At 46.8% G+C, this 20,251-nt stretch overlaps 8 protein-coding genes across 8 annotated transcripts; 3 read left to right on the plus strand and 5 right to left on the minus strand.

The window, feature by feature from the left end:
• Positions 1 to 117: 117 nt before the first annotated feature.
• BHQ10_003777 (uncharacterized protein) lies at positions 118 to 779 on the minus strand (the record flags this gene model as incomplete). Its single annotated transcript, XM_040876070.1, has 2 exons — positions 118 to 603; positions 678 to 779. 2 exons carry the CDS (start codon positions 777 to 779, stop codon positions 118 to 120), a joined length of 588 nt encoding a protein of 195 aa, XP_040732281.1.
• Positions 780 to 3,252: 2,473 nt separating this feature from the next.
• BHQ10_003778 (uncharacterized protein) lies at positions 3,253 to 5,601 on the plus strand (the record flags this gene model as incomplete). The annotated part of the gene is made up of 1 exon (XM_040876071.1): positions 3,253 to 5,601. One exon carries the CDS (start codon positions 3,253 to 3,255, stop codon positions 5,599 to 5,601), a length of 2,349 nt encoding a protein of 782 aa, XP_040732282.1.
• A 775-nt stretch (positions 5,602 to 6,376) lies between these two features.
• On the minus strand, positions 6,377 to 6,916 carry BHQ10_003779 (uncharacterized protein; the record flags this gene model as incomplete). Its single annotated transcript, XM_040876072.1, has 1 exon — positions 6,377 to 6,916. One exon carries the CDS (start codon positions 6,914 to 6,916, stop codon positions 6,377 to 6,379), a length of 540 nt encoding a protein of 179 aa, XP_040732283.1.
• A 587-nt stretch (positions 6,917 to 7,503) lies between these two features.
• Positions 7,504 to 9,749, plus strand: BHQ10_003780 (uncharacterized protein; the record flags this gene model as incomplete). The annotated part of the gene is made up of 2 exons (XM_040876074.1): positions 7,504 to 7,712; positions 7,772 to 9,749. 2 exons carry the CDS (start codon positions 7,504 to 7,506, stop codon positions 9,747 to 9,749), a joined length of 2,187 nt encoding a protein of 728 aa, XP_040732284.1.
• Positions 9,750 to 9,976: 227 nt separating this feature from the next.
• On the minus strand, positions 9,977 to 11,620 carry BHQ10_003781 (uncharacterized protein; the record flags this gene model as incomplete). Its single annotated transcript, XM_040876075.1, has 6 exons — positions 9,977 to 10,428; positions 10,499 to 11,098; positions 11,158 to 11,226; positions 11,280 to 11,379; positions 11,431 to 11,547; positions 11,606 to 11,620. 6 exons carry the CDS (start codon positions 11,618 to 11,620, stop codon positions 9,977 to 9,979), a joined length of 1,353 nt encoding a protein of 450 aa, XP_040732285.1.
• A 694-nt stretch (positions 11,621 to 12,314) lies between these two features.
• On the minus strand, positions 12,315 to 13,886 carry BHQ10_003782 (uncharacterized protein; the record flags this gene model as incomplete). Its single annotated transcript, XM_040876076.1, has 4 exons — positions 12,315 to 12,788; positions 12,843 to 13,213; positions 13,265 to 13,533; positions 13,591 to 13,886. The coding sequence occupies 4 exons, from the start codon at positions 13,884 to 13,886 to the stop codon at positions 12,315 to 12,317; spliced, it is 1,410 nt and encodes a 469-aa protein (XP_040732286.1).
• A 1,714-nt stretch (positions 13,887 to 15,600) lies between these two features.
• On the plus strand, positions 15,601 to 16,719 carry BHQ10_003783 (uncharacterized protein; the record flags this gene model as incomplete). The annotated part of the gene is made up of 3 exons (XM_040876077.1): positions 15,601 to 15,733; positions 15,786 to 16,080; positions 16,149 to 16,719. 3 exons carry the CDS (start codon positions 15,601 to 15,603, stop codon positions 16,717 to 16,719), a joined length of 999 nt encoding a protein of 332 aa, XP_040732287.1.
• A 2,228-nt stretch (positions 16,720 to 18,947) lies between these two features.
• Positions 18,948 to 19,881, minus strand: BHQ10_003784 (uncharacterized protein; the record flags this gene model as incomplete). Its single annotated transcript, XM_040876078.1, has 4 exons — positions 18,948 to 19,171; positions 19,228 to 19,416; positions 19,475 to 19,808; positions 19,861 to 19,881. The coding sequence occupies 4 exons, from the start codon at positions 19,879 to 19,881 to the stop codon at positions 18,948 to 18,950; spliced, it is 768 nt and encodes a 255-aa protein (XP_040732288.1).
• Between the last annotated feature and the right edge of the window lie 370 nt (positions 19,882 to 20,251).

A 20,251-nucleotide genomic window follows, 5' to 3' on the forward strand; every position in this document is an offset into this window, starting at 1 on the left:
GAGATGTTAGCAATCATCTCTATCTGCCGAGTAAACGTACCTCTCGTCTAATTCTCTTCATAAACGGTTAGATGTCCCGCTTGACTTGACTTTCATGTCTATCGACCTTTGATATGGTCATAATGTAGTCAAATCAATAACTTCAACCTCTTTCACCGCCTCTTCTACCTCCCCATCTTCTCGCGCATCTGCAATCGTCCCAGCCCACTCATCCCTAGCCCTCCTCACCTCCCCCCACACTCTCCGTCTAGCCTCCTCCCTTCCCACATCCTCTTCCTGCATCAACCGCTCATACCCCGTATGCTCATGCCGTATATGCGCCTCGACCGCCAACGTTGCCTTTTTCGCATCTGTTTTTGTGCTAATCCTCCCCACCCGTCCCGATCCTTTCAAAAACGCATGCTCAAGAACTCTCTCAAGACATTTGGGTGGTATAGCCGGAAACGTAGCGAGGAGTAAAGATCGTGCTTTGATGTTGTCGCGCTGGTCACGAAGGAGAGTCGCTGAGGCGCGGTGCGCGGCTGTCGAGGATGCGGATTCGAGGACGGTGGTGTGGATGGCGAGGGGGATGCGGATGCCGAGTTGGTGTTTGAATTTGCTGTCCTATCCACCCAAAGCTAACCGTCAGATATAACTATATTTGTGTGTTTATTTATAATGGAGGGAGAGGGACGAACATAGACGATATAGACGGTTTGCTTCTCATCTTTGGTGCGCGCTTTGCAGTGCCGGGTTATGTATGGATCGCCCTTGGGAACGAAGATGTAGTCTTCGGGCATGGGGTGAGACTTTGTGCATGTCTGTACACCAGTCAGTCTGAAGATGTTTGTAGATAGTAAGGTATGGTCTTGCCTTTTCATATTCGCTGTCTGGAAGATTGGCGGTCCGCGCGTGCAGGGCTCTCCTGTTTGGGTTGTTTCCGTTGGATGGCTTTTGTCGTTGTCTTCTTCGTCTCCTGGTTTTTGTGCTGGATGCGGTTAGGCGAGGAGTCATCTCTACTTCTCGTCCAATGTAATGGGTTGTTAGCCTACATTGTCCGGTGCAGTTGGCACGCGCACGAGTCGAATCAACAAAAATCCCAACAAGGAAGGCGCACGCGGGGAAAGGAAGGGAAGGAGCACGTGCAAGTGTGGCTTATGTGGTAGTGCCTGTGGCTTGACTGGCAGTCAACTTCCTGCCAACACCGCAATTACTCCTTCGAGTTACAGCGACTTCATAGACTTGCATGAACCTCCTACGGCTCCCTCAAAGAGTACAATCTGACTCTGGCGGCCTGGCCAGATCTCTCTTTCTGTCTACTATGTAGTAGTGCGAGTGCTAGCCCGGCCAAATCTTGATTCTCTCTCCAGCCCCATATTTGTTAGTGACGTCAGAAGCTAATTCCATCAAGTTTATTAAGTTTACTTCCCTCTGGTCAAGTGCGCCCAGGTTCTTGTTAGCTACACAGATAGGGGGTTCAAAAGACAACGTTACAGTCTCAGAGGAATCACGCAAGAAGCAAATGCCGTACTCTCTCGGCCCATTCGACAGCTCGCACATTCGTTCAGCCAGCGCGGTCAGACAATCGGCTAGCGGAAGATAGTTAATCGGGCTAATTTACCTTCACTCCGTGGCTCGTAAGGCGGAGGAACGCGAGGCTGTCTAGACGGTATGTATGTACAGTACTATGCCGTGTACTCCGTCTGGTACCTGCATGTAAGCAACGAGTAAGTATCAATTAGCTAAGTGTTCGTATAGGACTAATTAAATTTGTCCCTGAATGTGATGCAGGATGAGTGGCTGCTTCTGTGCCGGTTGTTGTATGGCGCTCAGCTCCAGCGGGTCTGGACTTTGCCGGATGTGTTGCAGGGCTGGATATCATCTCCATCCACAGAGTACTCTGTACCACGCTGTATTCCGAGATTCACGACGAGTAAGAAGTAGAAATCTCAAGATCATGTTTTGTACTTGATTTGAAGTTAAACCTTGACTGCAAGGCAACGAAGACGGAGACTCCGGCCATTTATTTTGATTGCGATAGGTTGGAGATACCCCAAATTAACTAAACTTTCAAAAACGACCCCTCAGCTGGCAGTGGCTGACTGTACAGCACGATCTTGACTAGCTAGCACGCACTTGGCGCTAGCCCAATTTCCGATGGGATCATCTCGATGCAACTGGGCCAGATTTATCACATTGTGCCGTCCGAGGCTGCTGTAAGTGGACGTGGTCTGTTGGTCTGGTTCTATGAAGTCGCTCGACTGATCCGACGGAAGAATGCGTCGCAGGTAGAGAGACAAGTAGAGTAGTTGTATTCTGTACAGTGATTATGGAGTGTCTAGAAAGTATCTGGATATCTGAATAGATAGAGGATAGTCAGATGTGAACAGCGGATCCATGTACATAATAATGCAGCAGTTGTGGAGCTCGAAAAGGTACCGACCAAAGAAAAAAAATTCCTTGAAACTTGAAGTAATTCTTCCCAAGACAGGAAAACGAAAACAGTCGCTTCTTTCTGCAAGTCGATTCTTTATTTCTTCCGATCCTCTTTCCTCTCTGCTCCTCTGCCTTTACGTGCTACCAGTTCCACCACTCGACTTACTTTATCCCTATTGCTTTATTCCTCTTTAGTTGATTTAATTAATCAATCGCTGCAGTGCTCACTGCTATCAAGTAGTTACTAGCGCTTCGTCGGCAAGGAGGGACAGACATTCTTGCTCTCCCTTCTTTCATCCGTCCCCTCCTTCAGTCAAGGGACACCACCAATCCACACTTCACCTCCTTCGAAGACTGTCTCACTGTACTGGCTAGAATATTGTCGATTATCTCGGAATACTGACACAGGAACAGCGACATGCCCTAACTAGGCTTCGATATCCCGCCCTGCTGCCTATCCTAATTGCTTGGCTGTGAAGCCTCGGCCGTCAGCGTCTTCTCCGCACACCAAACAGACAAACTAAGCAGGAAGGAGTGTCGTCGACTGTCGTACTTAAGTGTCCCTCCAACATTCCTCAGTGACATCCACAGCGACTCCCAACGATAATCCAGACGTGTCTATGGTTGCTGGGTTATCTCTGCGGATATGAGTTGGGATCGGCCGGTTCATAGGTATGTGCATTGATAGCTCATTCGGTCTGTCAGACTATGAACGACCACAAAACAAATCTCCTGATTGAGGATTTGAACATATTCATTTCACTTGCATCCATTCGTTGGCTGTTTCTCAGCAATTGCTCACATTTCTCACGCTCTTACACTCACGAGATCTCTAATATGAAGAAGCTAATGAATTCCATCACTTCCTTTAGCTTCAGCTATTCCAATGGCGAGCCCCAAACTCCGACCAGAACCCCGACCTCCGCTGCTTTCGCCGAGTCCTCTTTTCAAACCCCCAAATTCGAATCGAGCTTTTACGATCCTCGTGTGACATGGGATACGGCGGATCCGTATGCTTCGAGTCCGGAGCTGCTCAAGACACCTCAAAGATTTGTTTTTGGAGGGACACCTGGGTTACAGCAGCAACATCCACAACAGGCTTTTGACACTTCGTTTGGACAGCACCTCTCGCCTAATGTCACGTTGAAGGGACCTGGGAACACCGATACGATCAAGCGGAGACACTCGACGAAGCCTACTGCTGCTGCTGTGTTTGGAGAAGAAGGGCCGGGAACAATCAACTCGGTCCGGTCAGCTGCCACCATACAAACTCCTCCGCCGACGAGTACATCACATAGAAAGACTTTGGATCCTGGAGATGGATATTTTGGCACTTCGAGGAAACTGTCTGCCGTCACAGAAACGCAACTGGAAACGCCGAGTCGGATAATAGCTTCTTCACCACATTTGTTTGCCAATTTCCAGAACTCGCCCGACTTTTTTCAGTTCTCAAATATCGACGCGACTGCGTCGCCTTTCTTTCCACAGCAAAAACTCTTTCTCGACCAGGATGTGGAAAATCTGCCGTCACAGGCCTCGACTGATCCCTTTGCGGATGCCGGGACATTTATGGCAACATCTGGAGCGGTCTCACAATTCCAGGCGCTTGATGTTCCGCCGCTTCCTACGATACAAGGGTCCTTGGACTTGCCTGAATTTAGCACAGATATGAACAATATGAACAATATGAACTTTGGTATTGGATCTGCAGCCCCGGCCGATGCAGCTTTATTTCCAACGCCATTCTCGGCCTCCCCACGAGTGCCAATGACAAAAACTGAAGACCCTAGCTTGTTTCTGAGTTCGCCCGCTCGGCGTTTCGGCCCTCCACAGTCCGTACCACAACCGATGAGTGCTTCTAAACCAAAAAGACAACCGTATCATCACCAAACGGAAGAAGCTAAAAGAGAGCAATTGCGTCGGGCATCAGAACATCAGCCAGCCATTTCAGACGAAGAGGAAGACGACGACGACTTTACTCCACGAGCTGCACCAAGCATTCGACCTGGGTTGGCCAGAAGCAAAACTACGACTGCTGTCTCTACTATACACTCCCGACAGCAGAGCCAGCAATCGTTTGGCAGCCTGGCATCGACGAATGGTGTCAAAAAGACGCCATCCAAAGGTCGTTCATCTCCAGTCAAGGCTATCAGACAGTCATTGCCACGGGCTAACTCGTCCGGTGTTCCAACACGCTCTCAATCTTTAATCCTTAAAATTGACAAGGATGGCCGGGCAAAGACCGAATTCCAGGATGCTCTCGAGGCAGCAGCTGGGGGTTTCACCGGTCTGACTGATCCAATTTCCGAAATGGACATTGACGGGTTCATTACTGAAAGTGAGACTGATTCTGCAGAATTCTCAGACAGCCCTGCTTTTCACAGCGCACGTAACTCGTTCGCATTTCCATCGGCTGTCACACGACCAAAGGTTAGCCGGACAGGTTCTATATCGCGACCCAACTCAAAGAGTTCTTTTGCTTCTACCGTGAGCAGCTCCTCTGGCCGTCGATCACCGTGGGCAGAGTCCCGGCCGGCACGACCTCAATCAGCTATAATGTCAGGAGATTGGGCAAACACGCCACAACGATTTGCAACAATCAGTAATGCCAACTTTACTCGTCAGTCGTCTTCTACAGATAGCACACTGCCTGATTCAGAGGAAGATGCAGGCGATGCACAACACGCTTTGAGACAGGTTCTCAAAGGACGTGGAAGGAATACAATTGGACGAGCTGCGGGTAGTAATATTATGAAGGCACGAATGTCTGGGTCGCAAACGATGCACCATCTACAGTCATCGCCTCCTGGAATAGGTGCGATGTTTGATCTGAGATCTGGTGACTCGACGTCTCCTACGACACTCACCGATCCTGACCTAGCGACACCGAGTTCAGACCGGCACAGCAATCCCAGCAGTGGAACGAGGTGTGTGTGTAAATCATTGGATAACGGCGGCCATCTCATGATTCAATGGTACGTCGCTTTGGTCGACAATAAATACGCAGAACTGACTTTCATAGTGAATCGTGCAGTCATTGGCTCCATACCAAATGTGTTGGTCTCGATCGATCCAACCTTCCTCCGGTGTATATATGTGTATACTGCTCATCAACACCCATGCGTGGCGGCCGTCTACGAGACCCCATGGCAACAGCAATGTCGCAAGCAGCATCCTCACCCCTAGCGCGCAAATCCTTTCGATACCGATAAATATTCGAACGCCTGACAACATTACGCAGGCTTTATTTATGGCTCAAACATTCCACCATCCCGTGTTTCCTTACTGTTCTTATAAACGGAGGCCCATATCCATACCCATACCCATACACATACAAACATTTCTGTTTGAATACAGGATACCCTATTATTTCCTTTTTAATGCCTCACAAATGTACAGAAATACTGTACAATCATCAATGAGCGAGTTTATTTTGTTTGTATTGATTGTTTTCATTTGTTGAAATTTGCATACTCATGTTGTGATCTGTCTGAGTAGGTTGGAGAGAGCATGGGTTTAATTCCCCGAGCATACATACAAATACAAATATTTAAATATTCATTCTCTCTTGTGTTCTTCGAGATCGTAAGCGTTATGGGACATTTAGCTTGAGGGCGCTATACGAGTGATTGGACTAGTTGTATAAGTAATAAAAAGAGAATATTTCATTCTGAAGTCTTTCTATCCATCCGGTATGAGAAGAGCAAAGTTTGAACTGAATCCATGCCCTTCATTTTGAACAATTTTGTGTATAACCTGAAACGGTGAAGTCAGTGACTGTCTCTTTGTCAGTGAGAACTCGGGTGATAGGCTTACCTGCTGTTTTCCGGATCCCCTTCATCCTATCTCGTGTAGAGGTCGTTCGATTCCTTCGTGGCCAGAGTCGATTCGATCATCCTTCAAACATCACTGATATCCGCCAGTATGAGAGACAAGCCTTTCATCCTCTCCACAGGCCCATTCAATCCCCCTCAACCCGAAATCCAGCAAGCGGCATCTTCATTCCGCGCAGTTCACGATTCTTCCACTTCGCAGGAAGAAACGGCGTCTTTCTTGGCGCCGTTGTCGAAGACGAAGAAGAAGAAAAAGAAGTTGTCCCGGGCTCGATGCAATCCTCCGCAGCATCCAATGGATGAATCCTCTCCCCCACCAAGAATGCATAATCCGTCAATTGCTCGTTTATCTCAGAGAGCACGCGGTATCCCTCATCATCATCCTCTTCTCCACCCTCATCTGCGCCGGCATGACGGCCACGGCGGCTGGTTCTGTATTGCATCCGATGCCGGTAGAGAGTTTGGTCGATTATGTATAATGTCTCGTGGAAATCACGACATAAGGAATGGATTTGGCGCAGGGTTTGGGCAGGGTCTTCGACGCTGGAGTGCTCCAGGAAGGCGAGAGAGCGGAAGAAGTGTTCGCAGCGTAAGAGGAGGTTTGTTGCAATGGAGAGAGAGGAGTGAGTTTTGTAGTCGATGGATAAGAAGGGTTTGGCGCGGGTCATTTTGGTATCCTTTCTTTCTTTGCCTTTGGTGTTGGAGGGTCTTGGATGGAGGGTTGGATGTCACGTTATGATTCGTGAGGAGAGCAGGTGGAGAGGTGAATATGAGAATGTCTCAAGCTGGGATGCGAGATGTTACATCTACCTAGGTATTMACTGGGCGAGACTTGTTGAATTCGTTTGAAGTATGCACAGGTGGTTCCAAGATTCATGTTGTAAGGCGCCCAAAAGTGCTTCAGGTGTTCCTTGGATAGGAAAGTTAGGGCTAAACACATGAAATATATAGACGGGATGTCTCTCATTCACGCTAACACGACGCCATTGTCAGCGCGATTCGAGAAGTGAGAGTTTTTTGAGAGCTTAATAATCTGATACAGCTCACTGTAAAATAAAAGATATATCAGACTTCCAATTGAGCTTGAAGTGGTAGACGTTTCTCGAAATCGTCCATCTGCTTGAGTGCGCTAACCCATTTCGAGAACAGCGGAGCCAATTGGATCTCCCCGCCGAATTTTTTGCAAAGCTCCAACAATTTCCATCCTGCTGTCAATCTCCCCAATTCTTTCATTCAGGTTGCGATCGCCGTCAGAATGGAGAGAGAGGAAATAGCCGAATCGCCGCGCAAGCGACAGAAAGTCGACAATGTCCAGACCGAGGACAATGACACTATCGTCACCGAAGAACCCGCTGTCGAGAGCTCAAGCTCGTCGACCGCGCAAGTGACGAGGGAAGTCGACGTTGGAATCACAGAGTTTGTTAGCGCGGATATTCCTGGATTCGAGGGTGTGCTTAAGAAGAGGTTTGTCAGGGCTTTTATCAGCGGGGATTGTTGTGAATCAGAATACTGACTGTTCGCAGGTACACGGACTTTTTGGTCAACGAAATCCTCCCCTCCGGCGAAGTGCTTCATTTACAAAACTTGAAAGTACCTGCGTCACTTCAATCGCGACCCGTGAAAGATGCGCCCGAGAAGAAAGTCGAGGAACGGGGCACGACTGATTCTAAAGATGCCGCCGAAACAAAGTCCGAATTCAAACTGTTGGAGGAAGATCGAACACAGCTGGACGAATTGTTCGGAGTGGAGGTCGCTGCCAAAATTATCGATCTACATGCGCGTGTTCTTGCTTCGCCGAAGGAACCACCTAAGAAATTGGGGCAGGTCGAAGCTGGCGTTATCGAGGAAAAAGATGTGCGCACAAAAATGCATATGACGTTACGACGTGTGTTCAACTCGCTATTGGAATCGAGGACGGACTCTGCGAATATGATGATTGTCGGCGCCGCGCCGAACAGACATCAGAAATCAGCCAGAGGATTTCGAGGCGAACCGACCCAACGACCCGCCAAATCGGGCTGGGAGGAGCGCGGAGGGCAGTTCCTACATTTCACAATCTACAAGGAGAATAAAGATACCATGGAGGTCATTTCCTTCCTCGCTCGGTCGTTAAAAATGAATGGCAAGGGCTTCCAGTTTGCGGGCACCAAGGATCGTCGTGGTGTTACTGTCCAGAGAGCGTGCGTTTTCAAAGTTGTGGCTGAACGTCTTGCCGGCTTGAATAAGAATCTCCGAAACTCAGCGGTGGGTGATTTTGAGTACAAGACGCATGGAATGGATCTTGGAGACTTGGAAGGCAATGAGTTCGTCATTACCCTTCGAGATTCTCAATTCCTTGATGGCGCGGGTCAGGCAAAAAACGTATCTGTGAGCGAGGCAAAAGAGCTCGTGGGTCAAGCCATGTACAACCTGCGTGAGCGCGGCTATCTGAATTACTACGGCATGCAGAGATTCGGCACTTTCTCAATCGGAACACACGAGATAGGCGTCAAAATGCTGCAGGGTGACTTCAAGGGCGCCGTGGATCTTCTCTTGAATTTCTCGCCGCAAAGTCTAGCAGCAGCACAAAATACGGAGAATGACGCGGATGGACCATTGATATCATCAGATGACAGAGCTCGTGCTGAAGCAATCCATATTTTCCGCACAACCAACGACGTTAAAACCGCACTTGACAAAATGCCGCGGAAATTCTCGGCAGAGTCCAGTATTATCCGTTTCCTGGGACGTGGTAACAACGACTACTTTGGTGCTTTGCAATCTATCCCCCGTAACTTGCGGCTGATGTACGTACATGCGTATCAATCGCTCGTCTGGAATCATGCCGCTGGTGAGCGCTGGCGTCTGTACGGTGACAAGGTCGTAGAGGGCGACTTGATAATCACCAACCAAGAAAAATCGCAGGCTACCGCAGCAGCAGAAGATGACAGCGCGGTTGATGCCGACGGCGAAATCGTCGTGGTCGCTCAGGCGCAGGACCGCTCCCACGCCGTAGACGACATATTCATCCGCGCTCGCCCACTAACCGCCGATGAAGCCGCAAGCGGGAAATATACAATCTTTGACATCGTGCTCCCTCTACCTGGTTATGACGTTGTGTACCCCGCAAACCAGATGACGGAATTCTACAAGACGTTTATGGCAAGTGAACGAGGCGGCGGATTAGATCCGTTTGATATGCGTCGGAAATGGAAGGATGTTAGTCTGAGTGGTAGCTATCGCAAGTTACTCAGTAGACCTGGGCCGGAGTACTCGTTTGATGTCAAAGCTTATACGCAGGATGATGAGCAGTTTGTGAGTACGGATTTGGATCGATTGAAGGGGTTGGACAAGACGAAGGAGGAGGTGGCAGATGTTGACGACTCGACTGCCGACAAGAAGATTGCAGTTGTGCTGAAGTTTCAGTTGGGATCAAGTCAATATGCGACGATGGCGCTGAGAGAGTTGATGAAGTTGGGTGGAGTGAAGGAATATAAGCCCGATTTTGGCAGTGGGAGGTAAACCGTGACTTGGAAGTCAGACTCGATAGATCTAAAAGTGTACATCTATCGGAGATACAAGTCATCTAAAATTCATCGAAATCTCGAGGCTCTTTTCTTCCTATACACGGCGGGGATTGCTGTCTGTTCCATACCAGCAACCCGTTTGCTATATAGCAATACTTATAGAAAGATTCTAGAATTGCCCATAGTACGTATTCTTTGACCCTACTAACCTGATTATTGATTTTATACAACAAAACCAGCCAGTATACCCTCAGAAACACCCTCCATCCCCCGTCGACGCACTTTAATCCGCGCATCCGGGTCGCGATACATCGCAAACCCATAACACTTCTTCGCCGGCGCCTCGCCATCGCACAGCTGCAAATCATATTTCAGCAGTATATGGCAAAGTATAATCTTGATCGTATCCGACGCGAAGAATCTGCCGGGACAGGTGTGTTTCCCGTGACCAAAGGCCGTGTGAATGTGGCTGGAGCGCGTGAAAGAGGCGAGTTTGGCCTTTTCAGGGTCGTCGCGCATGCGGAGGAAGCGGTAAGGATCGAAGATATTGTTGTTGGGATAGATAGATTCGTTGTTCCACATGAAGTTGTTCGGGAGGACAACTTGGGTACCCTTGGGAACGAGGGTGCCGTCTGAGAGGTTCGTTTTGCGGTGGGTGTAGCGCGCGATAGTGGCTGTTATGCAGAGCGTTAGCGAAGTCTCAAAGCTATACGATGAGGGGAAATTGAATAGAAAGGGACGGACCTAGAGAAGCGGGCTCAAGCCGTTGCGTCTCCTTCATCAAACTGTCCATCAGCAACAGTCTCTCCAGTGAGGAATGAGTTAATCCATTCTCGCCGCAGACTGCCACGATTTCTTCTCGAAGTGGTTGTATGAGTTCGGGATGTTCGCAGAGGCGAATAAGGACCTTAACTGCCATGTCTATAGTGGTATGAATCGAGACAAAAATCATCCGCAATTGCGCGACGGTGGGATCATAAAGTCGACCAGCGGCATATTCATCATTCCAAGCCAGTGACGAAAAAGGCCGACTAGGATCACGTTTAGCTTTACCGATGCTTTGCTGCTGACGCTCGTGTTCAAGCGCAGGAAGGATTAGTTCCCTGGCCTGCTGGATCTGTGCCCTGAGCTTGCGACATGGGGGCAAGACCCAGTGCACAATTGGCTGGAGGAAAGAAGGGAAAATGCGAAGTATGTAGACGGCTATGACGCGGTTGATGGTGTAGCTCACTGTGATCTCGAGCCAGGTCGGGTTGCGACAGAGCTCAGGCCCGACGAAGGCTAGAGATGCAAGGCGGGCTACTACGCCGCCTAGAGTGGGTTGCAGAGGAATGTCATGGTACTCTGGTATACTGTTATCATTTTTGTTCTGACTGGCAGAGAAAGAAATGGGAAGGGAATACCTGAATTCTCAGTCCACTCCTTTTCTAAACCAAGTGCGGCCTCTTTTGACATGAGTGGAACTAGTGGCACTACACGATGAAGTGAGTAAGCCGGAACCAGCAGTGACGAAAGAAGGACGTACCTAGTTTCTTGGTCATCGCTGTGACAGCAGGAGCAACAATTTCGCTATGTAGAGTCCCATGGAAAGCGGTCTCAAAGCCGAAAAGATCAAGAAGGTAGTCCTAGAGATTGAATGTTAATGGAGGAGCTCGATTGACTAGGGGGGAAAGTACCCTTTTAACAGCTTCAGCCACGTCAAAGTGATCATCATCTGACATTGCATCAAGATGCTTTTGTGAAAGTATCAATCTTGGACCGCCATCGGTCGACATACGGAAAGCGGAGGGCGACTACAAGCTTCATTGTTAGCCTTCGCAGCTCTACTATGAAAACGGTAAAAAGGCTTACCTTGGAGAATCCCATCCGAATCAGTTGCTCTGCATTGGATGAGAAATCTCCACGCGTGTTGATTAAAGAAATCCTCCATCCTTGCTTTCTATGGGTTATAGAAAGTCGACGGCCTGTCAGAAAAGGTAACACGAACACGACGGAMAAGCCGATAACGAATAGCGTCAGATACCACATGATAGGGGTGGGAAGAAAAGAGACGTCTAGATTGTCGGACAACATCTTCAATATCATCGCATCGAGGATAAGGACAAATTGAACCGAGGAGGAGGACTTCTCTTATGTGAGCCGCCATCTCCCTCGATTTGCTTAGATTGCAAGTATCGCACCCCCTAGCATTCTGGTGTCATTGTTGCGGGTCCTCAGTGTGTCTGTCACTCGCTCCTCATATGTTAACAGATCTTCGAGGTGGAGACTGAGAGCTTAAACTTTGGTTCTTGCAGTTCAATCCACGTCCACTCAGAAGATGTCTTAGTTGCACTGCTCCAAGGTTCTTACATACCCATGTTTACATACGAAGGAGTGACAGTACCGATCCTTGAGAACAGTACGGTGCCTGAAGCATACGATCACTAGACGGTCCACTTATATCTATTAATAAACAGCTGATGCAACAATGCGATGATTCTTAAACAAGAAAATAAGGACAACGCTAAATGAGATGGCAAAAGAGGATTCCAGATCTGAGAAAAGGTTGATGCTAAGAGTCCTATGTATGCTCCCAGAGCTGTTTGAACATGGTCAGAAGGAGACCCAGCCCAGTTAAAGCAGCTAAAATAAACGGTGCATTTGATTTCTTGGGCTTCTGGCTGTACTTCTGCCAACCGAAGCCGGAACGCTCTGGATGAGGAAGAAATTCAAGGATTGCACCACCTGTAATGTCCCTAGAGGCCCAGTCCGCGACCTTGTCACCGAGATAGGGCATAACATATCTCCCCATTAGCCTCATGGCGAGTCCGTCACGGGCTTGTAGACGGATCGCAAGTCTGGCTACTTTGTAAAGTGCATTTATGCGGCTGATACGTTTTTTCTGAAACCGTTTCAAGCCGTCGCTCAATTCGTCCGTCAAAGGATTGAACTGCTCCCCTTTCTCTCGACCTTCGAGTATCCGCGCTAACATATTCGCAAGCTCGGCCGCGTCTTCTATTGCGCAATTGGCTCCCTGGCCTATATTTGGAGCAAACTATTTGCACTATAATCAGTGTTGTGCGATAAGAATCAAACTGTTCATTCATACCTTGTGCATACTGTCTCCAATACAGACAATTCTCCCACAAAACCATTGCTGGAAAACGCCTTCTTCAAGCGGGGTCATGGTGAAAGCCTCTCGTCGGTTCCATACATCTCCAAATGTGACCGTATTCCAGAATGTATGGGCACTCAATCGGTCACAATGAGCGATGGCATCATCTCTTGTATACCTCGGAGCTTGGTTGTATTTGTACTCGTTTTCTAGTCTCAGGAAAAGAAACCAAAATGTGCGCCCGTTCTTTCCGACCACACTGAGTATGCTCCAGCCATCGTTGAAACATGTGATCTGTTGACCGGGCTTCAATTGCGGGTGCGCAGAAGAGATGCCATACACACAAGCATATGTAATGTTCATCACTAAGAGCGCAAGTCAGCCATACTTCGGCAGACTTGAAATTTGAATCTTACCTGAATTGTTGTTCTCGAGTCGCCCTTTTTGCAAGGATTTGGCGGCTCGCCACATCTCCTTTCGTGTAGTGCTATGTATACCATCGGCTCCTACTATAAGATGACCTTCATAGGAACAATTATCAGAAGTGTAAACCCGGACGCTGTCTTCTTCATGTTCGACAGCAATAACTGCACTATTCGTCTTCACGCGTGTGGTATCAGGAAGGTTGGCATATAGGATTTCAAGTAACATCTGCCTATCCAAAAAAGCAAGAGGGAACCCGAATCTGAGAAGGATCTATCAGCCTGAAATAAGATTTTCAGAATATCTGAATTCATTCTACCTTTCACAAAGCTTCTTCGGATACTCGCTCTCAGAGCAGAATCCATCTGGAAATACAAGCTGAGCGATGCTCAGTGGTTCAATGGCCCTTTCGACATTATCGAAAAGTCCAAGCTGTTCGAGAATGCGCCCACCATTAGGCATGATACCAACTGATGCACCTTCCTGAGGCGCTACCTCTCGCCTTTTTTCGAGGACGACATAATCAATGCCGAGTTTGCTCAAGCAATGGGCTAGTGTAAGACCTGCGATGGAGCCACCGATAATCACGACTTTGAACTTCTTGGATGTGTCCATTGAAGTACTATACGAGCTGACTTGAATTGTATGGTTTGTCAGTGGATTAATGATAACGAACGATGATTAAGACATTGTTCGCCAGAGTGCTGATTGCTCAATTTTGTACTATGTTGCCTTCTAGCGCCACATACCCCTTGCTCGATCCGCTAGAAACTATGCTGATATGACAGATTTTCAAAATTATATGACTGCCTATGTCACACCCTATTAATGGGAGGGCTCCGTTTTGGCCGTACAATCTATTCTTTTTTTTTTCTATTTTGATTTTTTGGATTTAACACCATTCTCAGAAAATTTAAACTTGACCAGTCATGTGACATTACAAGCATCCTAGGTAGAAACTTCCAAAGTTGGAATTTGTCTGGAAAAGAAATAATAAATCGGTCTACATTTACTCATTTGATCAAGCCCTCCTTGTCAAAATGTGTAGAAGACCAGAGCCTGTGTTTTGTTCGGCAAGTCTTGATTCAACACGGTCATCAATTTCACGCCCGATCTCTCCTATCCCATCATGCAGTGGCAGCTTGTAGGCAAGCCGAGTGAGGTACCCTTGCAGGAGAATGAGGATGTATGGAAAGCATTTGATTATGATCCCATCGAATCGATCGCCGTTTTTGAACGTGCCGATCCTGTGAAAAACAATGAAACTGCAACCATGAAAATCCTTATGCAGCCCGTGTCCACCTTCTTACTGATAGTCTGAGGTCCAGACACCCTGACACTAAGATACTAAGATACATATGCGGGCCTGGGGAGTGATCCACCTGATTATAGGAAGCAACAAGCAGTACCTCTCACTCCAGTCATGGAGCTCAAGGCTCTAATCGCTTTGATGAAGAATAATTGCCAATCGGTCCTTTAGCTTCTCGATTGAATGGACACGACGCAGGACGATAAAATGTTTGTCCCAAATGGCTATATTTTCTATCTAATAACAACAAAGCTACCTGGCACCACTATCATTTACGACGCGTTCTGGAGCCTATCATGTGCAGAACGTGATGTAAGTCGTGATGCTTTCAAAGCATCATACTAATATGTAAAACGCTATATTATTTCATTATCTATCTGATGACCTGATTATTATTCACTATCGAAGACTGCTTGAAACATGGCGCTCTTGAGAAAATAGGCATACTGGGTGACAATGTGCCTTTACAACGCTATATAACCCCTTGCTCTATTCGCCCGACGCTAGGTATCTAAATGACAGATCTACTGAACGTGGGATCGCCGGCGGATCGAGTGCATAAGTTTTGCGCAAGGTGGCTAGTCTGTCAAATTGATAGGCATTCCTTATACATAACCGAGGTGCAGGTATATTCAATAGTCGAATATTCAGCCAGCGCTGAATTGACTCAAACCGCCTCTTCGCTAGTCTACAATGGGGCTATCAAAATTCGGTCGACACTCCTAGCCTAAGCATACGTACGTATTGTGGCAATAAGTAGAGCAAGAGAACTGGATGACCTAGTAGAATTGACACTAGTAATTCAGTAGTATGAGCTGTAGCTTCAATATCATACATCTTGCAGATCTTAAACTTTGTTTACGAGGACGGGATATCTGAAGTAATCTGCAAACAAATTCGTAGATTACGTCTATTATAATAATATAAGTCCTACTTGTTCTAATCTCTATTCATCTCTTAAGCAATCTTGCACCCTCAATCTAGGTATAGGCATTCAACCCTGACTTCTACCATTTTAATATGGCTGTTCTCAAAGAAGCCGAACCTCGCCATAAAAAAAATGGAGGGCGTTCATTCTATCAACTCATTGCCTATCTGATGCTCACATCGAGGCTGGATAACTATGGAATGTTGTTCACTTCATTCGGAGGTGGTTAGTTGGTTCTTGAGCCCTAAGTCATGGTAAATGCTAACGCCAATTCAAGTGATATCAACACTATTAGCCGGTATATACAAATCGCAAGATCATCTTACTACCACCTCTCAAGCTTCAGTACTACAGCTGGCTGGTCTTTGCACTGCTCACTGCGTCTTACTGGGAGCGGCCGGCAATACATGGAACGATTGGATGGACCGTGATATCGACTCCAAGGTGGCAAGGACCAAGGGTCGGCCTTTAGCTTCTGGCAAGATCTCGTCAGGTGAAGCATTCGCTTGGATGACATTTCTTTATTCGACGTCCGTAGGAATTCTGAAAGCGATGTTGGGTGACCGTAACGTGTGAGTGGTTAACCTAGGCTAGTACCCTTGAAATTTCCATAGAGGCTGACTAGATCAAATTGATATAGGTGGCCATTTATGGTGCCTTTGACGGCAATAATCCTGGTGTATCCTCTCGGTAAACGTCCCATTGCACGCAAGCTCCGTATCTACCCTCAATACCTCTTAGGAGTTGCCGTAGGATATCCGACGATGTACGGTTGGGCAGCCGTTTACGGACCTGAAATGCCAACTTCAGAAATTTTGCATCGCTGTCTTCCTCTCTGGATGTTCCTTTTCTTCTGGAGTTTCTACGCCAATACGTCATACAGTTACCAGGACGTGGAAGATGACCGCAAGATGAAAGTGAATTCGGCGTACAATCTGGCTGGCAAGCGCATTCGTACTTTGCTTGCCGTTCTGGCTGCAGTTGCTCTTTCGACCATCCCATTCGTACTACGCCCGTTCTCCTCGGCTTGGTTGTGGTTATCATGGGTTGGAGCATGGGTCCCGGGAATCATACAGCAGTTAATCTCTTTTGACCCTAGTAAACCGGAATCTGGAGGTGTTCTGCATCTATCGACTGTGAAGTTGGGGCTGTGGACAGTTTTTGCTTGTACACTGGAGCTTTATCTATCCAACAGAGTTGTCATCTATTGAAGTTCAAGGAACTAGAATTATCTCTGTTATGTTGTGTAAGTGAGGTTGATGGCAAAATTGCACGGAGAATGACGAATTTAGCCAGAGTGACGGTGAGCTCAGCTACATATCAAAGGAATCTATGAGGTGCCTATATTTCCCATATGTGTATACGTTTAAGAAATAGCATGATCTACTGATTTCAATTAATGTATCTCTTCGCAAATTCTACAGGTCAATACAGAATTACTACCCTCAGCAGAGTACAGTGTGCACCTTCCTTGTGTGGCTCGCTGAGTCTTGAACAAATAGAAAGATGATTCTAGCTTCTTCATGAGATTCGCAGCTTTGGGGTTAGCCTCAGATACGAATTCGGACCATGGAACCAGTAGTTGGAGTACAAAACGAGAATATCACTGCCTAGGTAGCCAGTATTCAATACTTGGTCTAAATCATAGACCCTAATAGTCTGCAATGTCTGATTCATGCATGGACTATCCCAGCCGAGAAATATGGTACTCTATGACGCGCTGAGGCAATTCAATCTTACCTATATGGACTATGGGCTTTTAGCCCTGCAAGGAAATCACAATCTTGACATGGATATTTTAGATATCGTAGTCATAGTTAGGGTTTGAGTCTAAGAAAACAAACGAAAGTCGAACAGCTGTGGGGGCGGACAGCAGAAGGCAATCTGCTGTCTAGAGCAGGAATAGCAGTTCGTTGTAAGTCCTTCGAATTGTTTAGTTGCCTGGGTATCAATATTTGATCATCTTACTGACTCCAGATCTGCATCTCATGCAAATTGCTATTTAGGTTTAAATATATGCGCTAACTATTCAGGTAACTGATGATATTTGACAACAACATAGATCTATCACATCTGTCACAAAACAGCCAAGAAAACCATTCTTTCAAATTTTCGACTTGCATAAGACGTGCTTGCTCCTTATATCGATCCCTTGCAGACTTTGATAGCTGTGACCCTCCACTTACCAGAAAAGGACGTTACCAATTTTGTAGATATAAAAACCTTTGATTTGATAGTTGGATATACTGATGTTTGTGAATCAATATTAAACAATTACAATTTCGTCTTCAAGTCAAGTTTGATAGATAGAACCAGTTTTACCCGACATGGATTACTTCTACGGCACTTCACCACCTCCGGAATACGAGCGCTATGCTTGGATTGTGGATGCTGCCACGCTTGTCCAAGGGCTTTTATGGGCCTTGAACTACGGAGAGGCATCATATCGGTCCATCAAAGACCGAACCTACGGCATGGCCATATTTCCTTTATGTTGCAATTATGCTTGGGAGATAGTGTACACGTTGATATACAGCTCGCAAAACAAGTATGAGCGCATTATCATGACCACTTGGCTGATTCTGAACTCGGTCATGATGGGATGCGCAATTAAGTTTGCACCAAATGAGTGGATGCACGCACCATTGGTTCAGCGCAATATTCCATTCATATTCCTAGCAGGGGTGGCAGCTTTTGTCATATCTCAGCTCGCCCTGGCAGCTACTGTGGGACCAGGACTTGCCATGAACTGGGTAGCGGCTTTATGCTACCTGTTGCTCACTATTGGGTCCTTATGTCAGTTGATGACGCGAGGAAGCTCCAGGGGTGTCTCGTATACGATGTGGTAGGTCATATGCATTGTCTCTTCAACCCTATTCTTGATCTCTGCTGATTTTGAAAGGCTGTCAAGATTCATCGGAACCTATGTCGGAGTAATATGTGTCTACTTCCGCTATAATTATTGGCCACAAAATTTTTCCTGGGTGGASGAGCCAATAATGAAATGTTTCTCGGGTATCTCGCTCGCTGTTGAGATTGTGTACGGAATTACTCTCTGGCATATCCGGAAACAAGAACGCTACCAGATTACAGAGAAATCCAAATGAGCGGATACGATGGCTAAGGGCTAAAATCAATATTGTGCATGGAAACGTCGATTTTGTACTCATTGGCGGAATCGTGTTTTAGGTATGGTGAAGGAACGAGGAGAAGGCTGGAAGTGGTGGGAATAAGAATTTGCATTGGCGAGGTTAATTAGATCTGGAATGTGCTTCTACTTGAAAACCAAGGAAAAGTTGTATAGTGTACCACAAACCAAGTACTGTTCATGGAGATTCGGAGAATCACCGAGAATGCCCCTGGATTTAGCCGAGAAAAACAGGATGTTATAATTTAGATTGACTTCGATATAAACCGCATTCTATCACAAAACTAAGTACTATATAGTAGACCAAGCGTCATCGACAGGGATGACCGCACCGTTAACTCTGCTGCTAAGGCCCGACACTAGGAAAACGAGAACTCGAGCAACTTCCTCTGGAGTGATACTCGGTCCCTTTGACTGATCTGGCATGTGAGCCAACTGAATTGGTTTCATTGTTTCGAAAGCTTCCATATCAAAGGAATCTCGGTCAATGTCTCTACCAATATTGGTCGAAACCCCTGAAACTTATGTCAGCAAGATCGAAATGAATGAGTAAATGGCTTGCGGAACTGACCTCCTGGACAGACCGCGTTGCACCGGATGTTCTCATCCTTGAATCTCCAGGCTACGTTCTTGGTCACTCCAATCAAGCCATGCTTGCCTTTCATAGGCCTGGTCAGCTGTGCATCTGATATCAAGGTAGAGATTTGCCGTACTAGCAGTATAAGCCACTCCGGCCGCTCCTCCACTAGTTCCAGCTTTGCTGGAAACATTCACAATACTTCCACGCTTTTGGGCCCTCATGATAGGAATAACGGCACGCATTAGCTTGACCGGTGCCGTCAAATTCACCGCTAGGCACTTATTCCAAACTTGGTCCGTCACACGATCTACACTTGCAAAGTTATCCAGAACCCCGGCAACATTGAGCAGACCATCAATTCTGTTTCCGAAAGCTTGAGTGCAAGCAGCGACTATCGCTTGAGCCGTGGTTTCATCGGTGAGGTCTCCTTGAAAGCTTTGGAATTTTGGGTGATTGCTAAGATCTGCTGGTAAGGGAGACACGTCCACGCCAAATACATGAGCTCCTTCACTGAGGGCCATTGAAGAAGTTGCGTATCCGATACCAGAAGCGCTGCCGGTGACAATAACAACCTATCTCTTGAGTCAATAATACATAACAATTGCAGAAACTTTCAGCACATACACAATCTTGTAGGAGACCCATGATTGTAGTAGATAATGGAAAGTTGTAACCTTTGATCTTTCAGTACTGCCAGCATCAAAGTAATAATATTTGAGAAGATAAACTGTAGTCGTATCTTTCTCAAATGATACTTTTTTATTAGCGTCTCCCCCTTACAAATGCCATCGGCGTATGCTGCGTAAAGCGGGGACCAGATCAGCAACTATCAAGCCTCTGCATTGTCTAGTATTACATAGCGCGTGCTTTATTCGTTAAGTTCATTTTATACACGACTGGCGATTAATACAAGTCTGAAAAGTCTCCAGCATATTGCTCGTATTTCTATATGGTACTATTACTTATGTGATATGTCAACCAGATATCAAGCAGATGCTACCTATACAAATTGCTT

The sequence above is a fragment of the Talaromyces amestolkiae genome (genome assembly GCF_001896365.1).
Source record: "Talaromyces amestolkiae strain CIB chromosome Unknown scaffold6.1, whole genome shotgun sequence".
In the NCBI taxonomy this organism is placed as follows: domain Eukaryota; kingdom Fungi; phylum Ascomycota; class Eurotiomycetes; order Eurotiales; family Trichocomaceae; genus Talaromyces; species Talaromyces amestolkiae.